The sequence below is a fragment of the Venturia canescens genome, chromosome 7, assembly GCF_019457755.1.
Source record: "Venturia canescens isolate UGA chromosome 7, ASM1945775v1, whole genome shotgun sequence".
Classification (NCBI taxonomy): Eukaryota; Metazoa; Arthropoda; class Insecta; order Hymenoptera; family Ichneumonidae; genus Venturia; species Venturia canescens.
Window position 1 is genome coordinate 6,220,392 of NC_057427.1, and position 15,557 is coordinate 6,235,948.

The 15,557-nt window shown below is 43.0% G+C and overlaps 2 protein-coding genes across 2 annotated transcripts in view; one reads left to right on the forward strand and one right to left on the reverse strand.

Annotated features, from left to right (window-relative positions):
• Positions 1–13,462, reverse strand: part of LOC122413238 (uncharacterized) — a 29,909-nt gene extending 16,447 nt beyond the window's left edge. Inside the window, exon 1 of the mRNA XM_043423441.1 lies at positions 11,519–13,462. Within this exon, the coding sequence (XP_043279376.1) occupies positions 11,519–13,067 (1,549 nt within the window). The 5' untranslated portion in view covers positions 13,068–13,462. The remainder of the gene's footprint in view (positions 1–11,518) is intronic.
• Positions 1–15,557, forward strand: part of Teh1 (tipE homolog 1) — a 304,821-nt gene that overhangs the window by 216,497 nt on the left and 72,767 nt on the right. The gene's annotated exons all lie outside the window — the stretch shown is intronic.

Below are 15,557 nucleotides of genomic sequence, written 5' to 3' on the forward strand. Positions count from 1 at the left end.
TGTTGAATAAGAAAAAATAACGGTCCATTCGTATCTATGTCTGTATTTATGTACTCGAGTGATAAGGAAAAAAAAAACATGCTTAATCTTCTGTGTACAATTTTTGTACAGCAACAATCTGTATATTTGGTAGTGTCCGATCCATTCGTAAGATAAAACGGACAGCTTCCATAGAAACTTAGAGATCTCATAATGGTAGCTGGACCTCAGAAGAAAAGTCTTCAACAAGAAGAGGCAAAAACAGAAAAGTTGTAAAATTAACATTCGAAGCGAGATGAAAAGTGGAAAATGAAATAATTTGTATGACAAGCGAACGTGACGTTGAGAAATATTTTCAAGTACGATAAAATCAGTGCGATTCTCTGTACATTTGAGTTTCATTAAATTGATTGATTCGAGATGTACGGAGAGGAAAATTGATTTGGTCAAGTGGATAGAACATTGAAAGCGAAGATCGAAGGTCAAGGGCTCGAGTCGACGAACTGTTTGTTTGCTAAGATATTTTCTTTTTTCTATTTTTCCTCTTGGCATGAGAGTGAAAAAAGTGGATACGAAAGAGGATCAAAATCCCGGGAGAATTACGAATTGGGAATTTCCTTCTTTCTTCCTCTCCAGTAGTACAGAAACCTTTTCATGGTTGAGTCACGTTATACAATAGCAGCAGTGCAACGCACCGCAAAAAATCTTCTGGCTCGAGATAAAAAAAGCGATGAAAAAAATGAAGGAAAGAAAAAATCGGGTCTGTAGATACGGGAGAAATTTCAGTTTGGGAATTCCTATGCAAACGGTGTACACAGTGGTGCGTGTTACAGGATTTTGTGCTCTCGACAATGGAGAGCCCGAATATGCTCTGAGAAAAGCCGAGGGATAAGAAGGACAGCAGGTTTCTTGCGTTAGACACGAATCAGAGTTACTTTACTCTTTTTTTAATGAAGCTTATGCTTAATGCAAAAAGCAACGTGGGATTGTACACTTTTTTAGAATGAATTTCCCTTGAGACATTCGTTAAGGAATTTGAAAGGATTTTTTTTCACTGATTTTATTGTACGATCCAATTGTCGGACCAAAAATTCTAAACGCATTTATTTATTTTTACTCACCATAATATGTAAATGGAATATTGCGGTTTCAACGCTGCAGTGCGCTTTGAACGAAAGCACCAATTTTTACTCACACGTGCTTTATGACTTCTTCGGTCTTTCGTCTAACCTGTTTTTAATATATTTTAGCAACAGCGCGGGCGTTATGGGCTGTGCTCTTGCTTTTCTCTGCGGCTCGTTCGTTAATGCTTCGGATTAAAATGTTTATTTATACTTATTTATTATTGTTATTATTATTGTTAATTAAATTATTGATGTTTTCATTTAAATAAATTGCTAATATAATAATAATAAAGAATAATAAATTAAATTAATTAATGATCAAGAGAATTTCGTCATTTTCTCGGTGACCAAAAAAATCTAATCGAAGTTGGTTCCGCTTCATACTTGGCTACGAATAAACGAAACCCCGGCAACGAGCAGTGGCTTAAATAAATCGAAATGTCTTGAGGGAGCATTTATTTGGAGTGAAATTTTGTTTGAAAAATTTGGCACATAAATCGGTTCTTCGTCGATTATTAATTGAATGCTCAGATAGAAAAAGTGCCTTCATAGCCTATAGCCTTTGATGCTTGAAAAAATTGGGCACGCTCAATCGAGCCGGAAAAAAATGTCTGAGCGGGAACAGACTGTTTCCACTTGCGTTCCTCGGTGTATTTTCGGCTCTGCCATTTTGCTGTACGGGTCTTACGCCCCTTGATTTCTTATTCCCCCATATTTTGTCCCACGTGGAAGTTAAGTAATATCAATTTTTCCCCTCCAGCAATAATAGCATATAACCTCAGCGTCAATCACTGCCAGGGATCTTTCGACAGGCACTCGTGTTAGGGAAGGGACTGAAGCATCTCCGAACGATAAGATGCTCGTTTATCAATCTCCGCCTCACGGAATCCCCGCTATCTCTCTCGGCTTTTTCACCAAAATAAAGAGTCACTAACAGATTTTCTGGATTGAATTTCTCGCCCGAGCAACATCATTATACACTTGTCCCCTGCTCGGTATTTTTATTTACGAAGCGAGAAAAAAATTGGCCAATTAAAAATCCCGCCGGCTCTTTCATCGAATGAAACGGCCTTTTTTTATCGTCTAATTCAGTCGGACGCTTGAGCGGCTGCGAATTGGGTAACTAACGAGCTCAGATTGTTATTAGTTCCGATAAGTAATGTCGAGGCGAAGCCTGGCGTCTTGCAAAGGTTGATTAAGTGCCGCGCGATATTTGATAGTAGAAAATAATTCCGGTGGTTGACGCACACGTTAATCATTCGGATCTCAGAATAGCGGGGACTCTCGTGACTCTTTCCCCTCTCAAATATAGCGGCTCATTAGGGGATGAGAAATCAGGCGAATAAAATGAGCCATTAAGTCCTGAAGGCGTGTTAAAAAAAGCACTTTGACTAAAGCAGAATGCCGAAAGAAGCTGCTGATTAATTAACACGATTGAAGATCGTTTCGGAGCAGTTAAGCGAGAGAAATTGAGCGAATTATTTCATTATTGTTCAAATCACACGTAATTTAGTTGCCCCGTTATTCCCTTCGCAGTTCAGGGCCACCGAGGAAGGGACGAATGTAAAATTCACAAATGTCTCAATTGCATTTTTTTACTCGGCGTTTTCGTAAGCAGTTTTTCTTTGAGTGAACATCATTTTGGAGCGAAGCACTCGAAGGGGTAATGGAATAAAATGTGCACTGCTGTGGCAGAAAGGAGGCTGCGTTAATGGGCGAAAAGTGGTCCACGCGCGCTGCCATAATTGATAGCCTCTTCTCACAAATGATCCGAGTGCTCTTCTCGTTTTTACGACTTAATTAGGAACTCCTCGAGGCGAGATCACTGCGCACTATGCTCTCACGGTCTCCGTTAACCGGTCATTTTCATTTTATCAGTTCAAGTTTCGGCTTTAGTATTGACTTTTGAAAAAGTGAGTCAATTTCGACGCGGAATATTTACCAAATTACATGCTACACAGAAGGGCAATTTTTCACGATTTTTTTATCAACTCCTTAGCATATGACACAAAAATAAGCTCGTTGAGAAAATTATTCAATTTTTTTACCCCCCCAAGTGAATCGAATAAAGAATGAAAATGATTTAAAAATAGCACGCATCTTAGAAGCCTCGATCCATTCTGAAAAGTGTTCCATAGTGGGATAAAATTCTGTGTAAAAGTGAGGGAAAAGATTGGCGAGAAAAAGTGTACATGGAATGTGGTACAGAACGTTAAATAAATGGCGAAGAGGCTGCTCACAGAGGAGACCAGTAAAGAGGCTTCTCGATGAGATAAATACTTTTTACAATAAAATATCCTCTCATCGATAGCTCGGGAAACGAGATTTATAAAAATGTTTGAAAAAAAACGTTATTGCCGCGACGTCGCGGTAGGAATACAGGTACCAGAAATCCCAAACTTTTTGCAACCACTCGGAATTCATTGGAGCGATGAATGCCACACTTGGACGAGATTTTATTTGCGACTACATCGCTCCTTAAATCTTTCCCCCTGCGCATCATGGCTTTTTCTTTGTCCGACCAACGAAATATTTCTCATCCCATAATTAAATCTGTTGGAAAAATAGACCAAAAGTAGATCGATGATGGAATAAAAAATCTGATGCCAACGAGCCACGAAATCTCGAAACTGGGCTTCATCACTCTTCTTCCACCTTCCGTGTTTTGGTCGTTAACGATTTTATTTTATTTTTTTATTTTTTTTTTCCAACGAAAGGCACCTTCCATATGCATTTTCAGAAATTCTCTTCCGAATTTCCCATTTTTCGTGCATACCGTGACTCTAAATTATCCTTTTGTCGTCATTCACGTGCACAAATACATCGCGCCCATGCAATAAATACGCGGAGAACGCGCAGTCTATACATATGTACTCCAATAACACTCACGATTCATTATCCCGAGTCGTTTAACCAGCGCTTTCAGCCGATTTGTGACGGCTCGTTTACATTTCGAACTCGTGACGTTTGCTCACGTTCAACACTGTCCGTAGGTATGTGTGCGCATACACCTCGTACAATCGAACGATGATGCCAACGAGAAACTTGGCTATTACGCGCTCTATGCACGTTGAATGCACTCAAAGTGGTCCGTGTTATTACGCACTTAAAGGATGAATGTATCTAGCCTACTTAGAAATGATGCATCGGGCCGAAAAATGTCTGAAATTCGAAAGAGGAAACAACTTGAAGGCTTGCTGGATCGAGTGAAGGAAAGATTGAGGTTTGGTGAAAACGAACTGAATTTCTGGAAAGCTTTCGAGTGTTGAAAGATGAGATTCGTGGGTGAATTGAGAATGAAGAAAAAAACTGTCGTGAGATGATTTCCGTCGTAAAATGTTGAAGGAACAGCGACAAAAATTGTAAATCCTCTGAAAACATATTCGCATAAGTTTATGTTGATTTGGACGCAAATAATATTTCATTTTTGTTTGTTTCTTCGAATTTACGATGTAAAATGATTTATGAAAAATGTCGCTCGTTTGCAAGCTTGAACTATTCTCGGAGGAGTCGAGTTTGAGGAAAGTATTAAATTATCGGTACGCTTGTACGCGAGTAAATATAGAGATAGCGGAGTAGAAAAAGTGGGACACGTTCAAATCTTTTATCGTCGTTCGTCGGGGGCGATTTCATTTTTAACGAGACTTGCACGCACCTTTTTCCCTCTCGTTCTTGCGTCGTAGCTTTTTGACGAGAGGAACGAGATGAATATTAGCGCAAATGCGCACGCGAGACGATATTAACGAGAGTATTTTTTTCGTACTGAAAAAAATGCTCGTGTTGTTCGCTTCACCGGGTCTTGCACTCGACGATTCGGTCAGTAAATCTTGGGGGATCGCAGCGTCAACGGGAGAGGGTTTATTAAAAACACGACAGCCTCGAGGGCTTTTCGCGCGTGCTTCATCGACGAACGACATTATGGCGTTTTAATGTTGTTTTTTGTTTTTATTCGAGGAACGTCAAAACCCTCGCTGCGTGAGGTCTCTCCTCCCACATTTTCGGCGCACGTTCAGCCCCCAAAGTAGTAGATTTCGTGCCAACGTCGATCGCGCTCTCGTTTCCGGCTAAAAAAGTCCCGGCGACATTTAAAATCAAGATGAACGTCAGTTATTTGTGTACTTTAACGAAATAAATCGGAGGTGCAACATTATTTTCCTGATTCGTTTGATAACAAGTCGAATTTGACAGGTCAATCTCGAGCGGAGTATCGTTACAAAGTAGCGACTGCGAAATCCGAAGAGTATCCTGCGACAAGAAGAGTGAACTTTCCCTCGAAAGATAAATTCGCGAGTCGAATCTTTCCCCAAATCTTTCACAATTTTGTTTTCTTTCTTTTTTCGAATCCCCTCCACGAATTCTCACTCTCGAAACATAAGAAAATATTTATCTCGTACAAATTCTCGAGGCTCGGAGAGATTTTAGGGGAAGAAAAGAAACTTCGGGCCGTCTCGCTCGCTTTACTTTTTATCTCGATCTTTTGACGTCCCTGAGTCTGGCTCGGCCGTGTGAGGTGAGGATTTGTTGCGATCTTCGTCCCGGACCTTTTAACCCCTTGAGACACATTGACTCGACTTCTTACTCTCTTTCAGACGACGACGCGCGCTATCTTAAAAGGACAGAGGGACTCGGACGGAGCAACGTTTCACGTAAATTCACGAAAGTTATGTTCGTTTGACCGGCAATCCTCGATGTTCCCAGACGACTGCTCGACAGAACTTTGCCGCAAATGCCTCTCTTTCAAATATTAATTCGATTCTGTTTATCACCCTTTCCCGACCTACTTTTCAAATATGCAGCTCGATTCGCGGCCCGCGCGGTACCGCTCATCGAATAAATATAATCCGACATCGGTGCTATTATATTTATTGTGTTATGTCGTCCGCTCGGTGAATGCGTCTCGAGGCTTCACGCTCCGAATGCACGAGACTTCGGTATTTTTGCTCTTGACACTTCCTCGTATCTCTTGCCGCTTTACGATCGTACGTTTTTCTCAGATTTTCGTACAGCATCGACAAAACACAGAGAAAAGGGGGAGGTGGGACTAAGTGAAGAAAAGATTTGAATGGGCTCCGACTCCACGTGGCTCGTGCGGAGCCCGCATCGAACTTCTGCATCACCGAACACCCCGACACATCTGCACTCTATAACGTCGCGAATATTGTAGAAAAAAAGAAGTGCCTCGGAAAAAAACTAGACCTCGGTCTTTCCTTGTTCTTTGACATGAATTATCCTCATTAAATTCAAAGCCTCTCACCCGAGATTAAATAACACGAGGAGTTCCTGAGAGCCTCCATGGAATGTTTCTTCTCCCCATCAGCAGCCGCAGCACGATTCCTTGAGTCGTTTTTTATTGGATTTGTACATTCTTCATTCCCGGTTACGATTGTACTCCTTTTGGCTACGAGTTCGAATTCCAATTATTCTTTGCGTCTTCTCCGGCAAATGAAGGTTCCTCGTGCTTAAAAAAATCTTCACAGTCCTCATCTGATATTTTTCCGTTTGAATAATTCGCGCCACAAAATGTTGAAATTACCCACTCCTCTGTTCTCGTGCGCTACGAATTCGTCGATTTATGTCTGAAACTTTCGCCCAGTGCTCGATTTAACGAGAGGCGGGACTAGAAAAAGGAAATCATGTAGATGGGATTACGTTGGATGCACACGTGTGTTCGCGAAAATCAATTTTTACCGATATACACGAACGTACAAATATAGAAATGGATAAACGAATAGGCCAGAGCAAGAAGATATCGCCCTACATTGATTTTGGCAATGTTCACATGTGGACACGATAAATCCCGACTTGTACGTAACAAATCGTCGCTCCACGCGGAGCAACCGAAACGTATGGGCTCGTTTGGGTTTGGGGGCGTTTGAATCCGGCGCACAAGGGGATGAAACACAATTGTTCTATGCCCTTTGGCCACCCTCCGTACTAAAACGGACATATGCACGAGCACGAATGACCGTTCGACCGAAAACGATTCCATCCTCTTTCTCTCTTTCTCCTTTCTATTTTCCAACCGGTGTAACGTACGATTTAATTTTGTGAAACTCCCTTTCGCATTTTAACTTCCATGCTCTATTGAATCTTCCGTACGTATGTGCTCACAAATATATGAATGGACCAACTAACAAAATTCTATGAAAGCGCGGACCAAGCTGTGATATACCTTTGTACGAAAGGGGCAAAAGAGCGTCCACTGCTCTGAAAATATTCAAGAAAATATCGAACTCTCATTGCAGGTATGGGGAAAAGTCCTGAAGTTGGGGGAGAGTGGGGTAATTTCGGACGCAGGGTAAATACGGACATCGCAATATATTTGTATTCCGGAAGCCTCAATTTCACGCACTTTGACTCATGCCATAGCTCTGTCGATGTTTAGTGTACTCACATTGTTCGAGGCGCGAAGTGATTTATTTTCTTCGAGGTAAGACCGATCATAAATTATCGAAACTATGGGATAAATGGTTTCAATGTTGTTAAATAAATTAATTTAGTATCTTTATTCCATATAAGAATCATTAGCGCAGTTCAAGCTTGGGCTTACCCTGCTGTTTTTTAATAATTAATTAATTTGTGAAATTTCGCAGTTCGGGGTCATTTCGAAGGTCTTGTTTGGGAGAATTCCGGACGCTCTGCTCTAACCCCGTATCGATTGATTTTTTTCAAAGTTCAGTAACGTCGTAAATACATACGAAAGAAAACACCAACGTATGATTATGAGTTCTGTAGCAGTGAAGGATGTGAAAACAAAAAGCTATTTTTGTTTGAAACATATGAAAATTCACCATCCGAAGTTGCTCACAAATTCACTCACAAAGTTGCATAAGCGAAAGTACGAGTCGAAAATATGTTTACGATATGAGCAGCAATTTCTAATGCAATCTAGATTCAGCCCAAGGGCCGTCCGGAATTACCCCGGAGGTTCGGAGTAAATGCGCATTTTACGGAGTGTTTTTTTTTGCTAAATATCTAGCAATTTTTTCATCTATTTATTAAAATTTACATGAGAAATCGTAAACGAGATATCAAAGAGTAAAATAGATCGAAAATTTATTTTGTAATTTCATCATGTGCTTGGTTATTAATCAATTTCCCTTAGGCAGAGTCGGAGTTACCCCAATTTCCTCTAATAACGAAGCGTGTATTTATCGCGGTTTGCATCATGCGATCGGACGTTCACTGAGAATCCGTAGGTGTTTATACCTACGTGGGTTGATCAAGTGAGTCGAAAGACGCGTGTCAAGTTGCCCGTAGGTGTGAAAAAAAAACAGAAGATCTTCAATCAAATGATCGTCGATCAAGTACGACGGTTGTTTTTCCATTAAACCGAATGAATTCCGAGCCATCGAATTTCATTTTTCTTTTATTCCCATGATTGATATTCAACGCGAAACGTAATTTAAAATGCTTGAAAAAGTGCAGCTCACATCGATTCAACGCAGTCCCCAGAGTCTTCTTGATTGGAAGGAGTCGAGTCTTCTTGATTCTTGAATAGGGCTGCAGAGAAAATGAGCCAACATTAGCTCTCGTACGGCGGCGATCCCGGACTGACGTTTGGCGCACTAACACGCAATATTCATTACGAGTATCAACCACCTACCCGTTCATGCATCTATGCGTTTTGCCTCGAGGATGAAAAAGTTTGTATCGGTAATAAATCTTGGCTCCTGGTCACTGTCTCTCTTTCCAGCTACACGAGGCAATTAACGCGATCACTTAAGGAAACCTGCTGTCTGGGGCTAAGTACTTCTAAGTTTTTTCTATAAGTTGTACGATATTAATGAAGTTCGTGTGATCCAAATGATTTCCTTACTCGCACATATCGAAACTGTCTCCAAATCAATACCCAACTTTTTCATTGCACATGCAGGATAAATAAACAAGTTTAACCATTTTTTTTTAACGACTTCTGGCATTTACACTTTACCCCGATGTAATTCTACTCTCTTCTTAGGATTTAAATTCACATTCGAAGATCTCAACGATCGCTTAAACGCCTTCGTAAAAATCTTCCACTTTACCCTTACAGAATGTCCGTCTGCACACTTATTCCCTCATATACGTACGTAACAAAATAGGATCCAGTATATTCTCTCGTAATATCGTATAGCACACGTGGAACATGTACTTGAAGCAAGAGAAATAGCACAGACGCAAACGCAGCTATGGAAGAGCAACCTATATCCCATCGGAAGGTCCTCTTTCCAGCGGCATCGTTCCTGCTCGCTCGTTCACCCGTAACACCACACGCGATATACATATGTATTCGCGCACTTGGATATCCCGGTAGGAGAGAGAACGAAGGAGAATGCAGCTCGAAAATAGGGAATTTTCAACACGTTATGCCTCGCAAAAATTCCAGTCAAGAAAACCAACGAGACGTATCTGGGCCAGGCTTAAATTGCAGCGTTATTCCAGAATTCGAGAATCCTATTCGAGCGTGTTTTTCGTGATGTATAAAATCTACCTATTCGTCGTAGTGACTCATTTTTCAACGAATATTTTATTCGGGATGATTCAGAAGATTTTTCCTTGGAGGGAGTCGAGATTCGGAGAGAGGATCGGGCTTTTAGATACTTTTTCAAAGATTAATGTCGAACAAATGAGCGAAGATTATCGGTAAAGTATCTAGACTTGAGAGAAGAGATTTATGGGGACGAGGATCTCGTGATGTGGCGCATTCGATCTCGGACACGTGACATGGTCCACCGTTGCAAGATTTTTTTTTATTATAATCTTTCTTTGACGACTTTTTCGTGATAATACTTTGAAATGGGAACGTTAAGATCTGAGCAATATTTTTCGTTCAAAGAGAGAAAGTAAAAAAAATAGAATAAGAGTATAAAAGAGGGAAGAGCATTACTTTTTTATGCTCAACGAGAAACTAAGAGGAGGATTTCATTGCAGATTTTTCTCGTTGATGGGACGAAGAATTCAAAAAAAGCTTCAAACGCTTTTCTCGCTGTTTGGAGCTGCGACAATCTCGAGACTCTCGCCTCTGTACCGGCAAGTGGCAATAAACACGTTGACATACATTGTTGGTGGCGTAAGTGACAGGAAAGTAGTGAAGTGGATTGAAGGGGATTTGCCGCGTCCGACCGCCATTACGATAGCCGGGCAATAACGAGGACGAAAATAAAAATGCTCCGGCAAAAAGCCAATTGGCTGGGAGGCGTGTGCCACGGGGGGACTGAAAAAGCATTCGGATCGTGTGCGATCTCTTTTTGGTTAATTAATGGGAGAGCGGAATCGAGGCACAAAAAACAGGGTCTTAATTAGTCGATGAAAAATCATTCGGATGAGTTCACAGTGAATTCTTCTGCAGCTCTTCCCCAAGGAGATAAGCTGGTTAAAAAGTGCAACAACGTTCGAGCAAGAGAGAGGGAGAGCGGGCGATTCCACACTCGATCAAGATCAACCACTAACTCAGCGGGCGAGATTTCGCACAGATTTCTCCGAGCCGTACCTGATCCTCTCTATTCGATCCCGACGTTCTTTCGCTCCGGCCAAGATTCTCTCTAACCGCTCGGCACGTTCAATTATCGTTCATGACGCTATGAATAAAGTCGTAGAGACAATCTTAACCGGATTAAGTACTGGTTGCGAGTGTCTCTTAATCGGATCGTCGGGTCGAGATAGAGGCCTTCGTACTTTCCTCTACCAAAGAAGGGTCGCGTCTGCTCCTCGCCGATAAAAGACTCGTAGTCTCAATGCAACTTCCAACTTTCGGGGTTGACGATCTTTCGCGTTAAGGAGCCAAAGAGAAGGGCAACACCGGAGGAAAAAACGTAACGAAAAAGGGAGCGAGTTGGAGCGATAAAAATGGCTGAAGCCTGCTCCGATCGAGAGAAGATCGTTCATGTGCGGTGAAACTCGGTTGGCATATCGTATACGGAGTATAATGTCGATGCCTCGGCATACATGCAGCCTGCATTGTACGCGTAATCCATCCTGTTTTCTCTCCCACCGTTCCCAACAATCTTATCACCTCACCTCCTCCCGCTCCTTGGAAGCCCCATGCCCATATGGAAACATGCCTTACGGGAACTTTCCTCGCACTTTTGCTCCTACAGCTGCCTAAGCTTCGCCGCCAATGATACGAGGAGACTTTATCTGGAATTTACATATGTATAGTCTGACAGTGCGATACGTAGACGGACGCGAACCTGGAAGGGGGCGAACTTTCACGTGGTAGAAACGAGAAGTCGTATTAGCCTGAGGGAGCGCGGTGCCTTAACACCCACGCGGGCCTAGATGTCATTCGATGTGAAAAAACTCATTTTTTCAGAAATATTTTGGGGGTACGAATAAGATAGATTTTTCATCTATTGATCGGGTTCGTTCGTTCTTCCAGCAGATTTTTGAAAGATTTCCGGTTAGGAATCATGAAAGGTGCGATTACAACTGACCTGATTGGAGATAAACCAACGATTCGAAACGAATCTGAACCTGCTGAAGGAGAACTCCGACGGATCCGTGGATTCCGTGTGACAGAATTTGCACAAGTACAACAACTACGACGATAACCCATCCCCAGCCACCCTCCGGATAATAGTGTTGTTTGAGGGTGAGCAGCTGTCGCAAATCAGCGACCAGTCTTGACGTTGGTCTGGCAGGTAAATTTTCGTTGCCGCTCGCAACGCCGCTGTCGTGGACGGACAATTGGGGCAACGATCGAGTTCGATAGAGGAGACCGCCAGCCGGGGAGGGCTCCGGATGCTCAAATTTTTTCTCAAACTCGTAGATTCGTCTGGCCTTGGCCTTCTCCAGTTCGGATTTGGTCCCATCGGCGGCATCAACGATGGAATAATTGTGGCTGATCGCACCCTGGCGAATGATCGTCGGTCCGAGTCTCCGGCAGTAGGCGCAATCGCCGCGGCTCTTGACAGTTGTCTCGTAATCGCGGAGGATCGGTGAGATCGTGGAGTCATCCTGAGAGGATCGGCAAGTCGTTAATTTACTCGGTGTCTGATCAACGCCGGTCACGTCTCGCGGCGGTGACAAACGCTCCGTGTGATTACTCGTGTCGTGTGGATAGGGCGAATCAACTCGTCGGAGCGATCTGACGTTTTCGCGCTTGTGTCGTTCGTACGAATCAGACGATTGAGTTGGTTTCACCTCGCGAGAATGTTGCCTATGACAATCAGCCTTGGGCGCGTAATTCTCTCGAGAGAAACTGTGATTGGCTCGATGACGCGGCGGTGGTGGCTCGGAACATTCACGATCAACGACCTCGCCGTGATTTCTGTTCGATCGCCGGTGATCCTCCTCCATCGCTGAGTCGTGTTGACTCCACCTTTTTTCGTTGGATCTCGTCGCATTATTGTGCCGATTATCGCCGGGACGTTTCGTCCCGGTACTGGAACAACACAGCTTGCCATTCTCTCGGTATTCCTCTTGGCAAGTTTCCAAATGATCACTCGGTGCCCCGTGCTTTTCGACGCTCTGATCAGTCCAGCTCCGATGTTTTGACAAATTGCCGCTACTTTTGTTGTCCGACAAGCGCGACGACTGCTCATTGCCACGCTCGTAATCAAAGTTGTTCCTCAGCCTCGCATCTATCGGATCCTTGCGAGATCTCACGTCCGGTTGATTCTTCGCGTTCCTACGATCCAATCGGCCGCTTCGGTGAGCCGTCAATTTAACGCTGTCCTTGGAATGATCGTGCGCTAAAAAAAGCGATCGGCTTCTTTTCCTCTCTGCCACATCACGCTCTTGACTCTTGTTCTCACTCGAGTGTCTCGTGACGCGATCGAACAATCCTCTCAGGCCATTGCCACTATTTTTTCGTGAGTTTTTACCGTCCGCCGAACAATGCTGTGTATATTTCGGTAAGGATTTCACCACTTCCGGCTTGAAGACATATTTCGTTGAGACTTTCGGCGTGCTCGTGGATAGCTTATCGTTTGTACCGGCTTCCTTAGTCCTGCCAGAGTAATCCCGCTTATTAGTGTCCATTATCCCGAGAAAGGCTCCTTTTTCAGGATACCCATTGGGTCGCACAAGTCTCTTTCACTACACTCCTATTCATTGTGATTGTTGAAACAATTGCTCCATTTGCACCAAGTTAAACGATGAGAATATTCAATTCACGTTCGAATTGGTAAAAGTAAATGAGAATCCTTTCGATTGGATTAACATTTTATTCAGCTTCGTCCCATTCTTATACGTTTTTCTTTACTGCACAGAATATGTCAGAATAAATACAAAAGGACCATTCTCGTGAATTCCACAGTTAATTTATAATTTCTTAAACAATCGTTATTATTTACGGCGAGTGAAACTTGGAAATTTGACCGAAAACGCGTGCAATGAGTAATCTAAGCATGCACGTGTACTATGCGCGAGGCAGTCTGGTGCGGTTCGCGTTCAACGAGGCGAGAGATCGAACTGAGAGAGAGATGAGGATCCTGAACCGTCGAGACGTACATACATATATATACGCGCACTCACGTCGTCTGACATCCGTCTCCATGCTTGCGTGCGCTTCTCTTGCTCTGTATTATGAGTCCCTCTTGGACCGTCTGAACGTGAAACGATCTCGTTTCGATTTGGACCGAGACGACTCATGGGCCGAGGCGTTCGGAGAGGGGAAGTGGAAAAAACGAGGTGCGAACGATAAAACGAATGGGAAGCATATTTTCCATCGGCTCAAAAAAATTTCATCGGAAAGATGAAGCAGCCGGAATGAAGCTACCTCCAAAGACATCGATGATCAATTCTTGCCCCTTCGAGCGTAGCTCCAATGGTGATTTTCCACTCGATGAATACAACGAATCGGTGGGATTCCAAGTTTTGTAGATTCCCCAATGTAACTCATGGTCCGTCTGCCCTTTGACGGGATTCAGCGCGCACGTGGTCGCTCATAATGCTCTAAACTCAGTTAAGTCTTCGTAACGCTGATCCCGACGATTATTCTCCTTCGTTCTTGCCGACCGGCCATTCTTTCACGTGCGTGACCATGACCCACGGGTCCGATGTTAAGAGCCTCATATCTTCATCGGAGACCAAGTCAGAAACTTGTACGTCATGTGTGAATGCGTGCCAGTTTTTATGTGTCGTGGAAGCGTACATAAGCGCAATAAATATGTGTACGCACGCTGATCGCTCAATGCGCTCATTTGCCCCGGGACAGAGCAGACGGACGCGCTTCCTTTCTTCACACAAATATATGAATGATTCGCGCGTAATTTAGCGAGTGTCGTCACGCCTAAACGTCCGCCTCTTCTCCCGGGGCGATCCTTTCTAATCGCCGCACTTTTACGATTTATCAATTGCTAAGATTTCTTTCTACGATTCGACCGAAGCGTTCATTATTTTTCATCATTTTTACGAAACATGTGATAATTTATGACAAAAGTTTATTCATCGATTAATCAACGGTTTGGGATGATAAAAATCGATATTATTTACAAACGAGCACCAGTGTTCACTCATTCTGGAAAAACCGAAGGCAATCTTCGTCTCCGCACATTTCGATTGGAAACGCTGAATGCACGAAATTTTTTTTTTTTCAAGAGGGTTGGAAAAAAAATTTTACACCACGCGTGACGCGATTCAGGAGTGGACTAGAGTACTTTGAGCCAAGATCTCGTGGGGAAAGCTCGACAGGGAGGGCTCACAGACACTACTTCGCGAATCAGTTGATCGCACAACGACGCGCGCCACGCGAGCTGCCCCCGCTGTGCGCCGGTGCCAACCGGCTGTTTTTACACGCAGCTATATTTATTCAATACTAGTGTACACGCACATACATTGAAATTTGGTGTGGCACTAGGCGCGTATCTTTTTCGTGGTTTTTGCCCACCTGCTGCTCACCTTTCCGCGATATCTTCAACGCGCATCTCAATTTTCTACACGTAACCTTGAATCCGGTGTTGCCTCATCGACCTGAAGAGTTCTGTTGAAAATTTCGAATCATTGGATGACAAAAAGGTAGAGCAGAATAAACAGTATTTATCACAAAATTATTGTAAACACTTTTTCTTCGAGAGTTATTATTTTGATTATCATTGTATATTCAGCGGCCACTACTGTTCCAATTAAAAAAGCTCGGTAAAGCTTCACGAGCTAGTTCCCGTTCGTTTCGTGGGGAGCATTTATAAGCGGGGAAATAAAGGCAGAAATGGGGAAAGAGAACGGTAATGCGATTATAATAACTAGTTTTCGTCGAAACAAAAAGGAAAACGCGAGATACCGAGTTTCGTTTCAGCTTCTACCTCGCCTTCTACTCCACTTTCCTGGTCCTCCGTTTTATTCGCATCTGCCTGTGTTTCAGTACACCTGAATGTAAAAAAAACCATGCATCTCGTTGAATTCGATAAATTTGGTTTTAAAAGTGTGCATATTCCTTTAATTGAACTGGCACATTAAAGATTCGCAGAACCAGCGCGAACAGTGCGGTATAACTCGTTCCATTCTTTGTCCTTTATTCAATTGAACTGTACA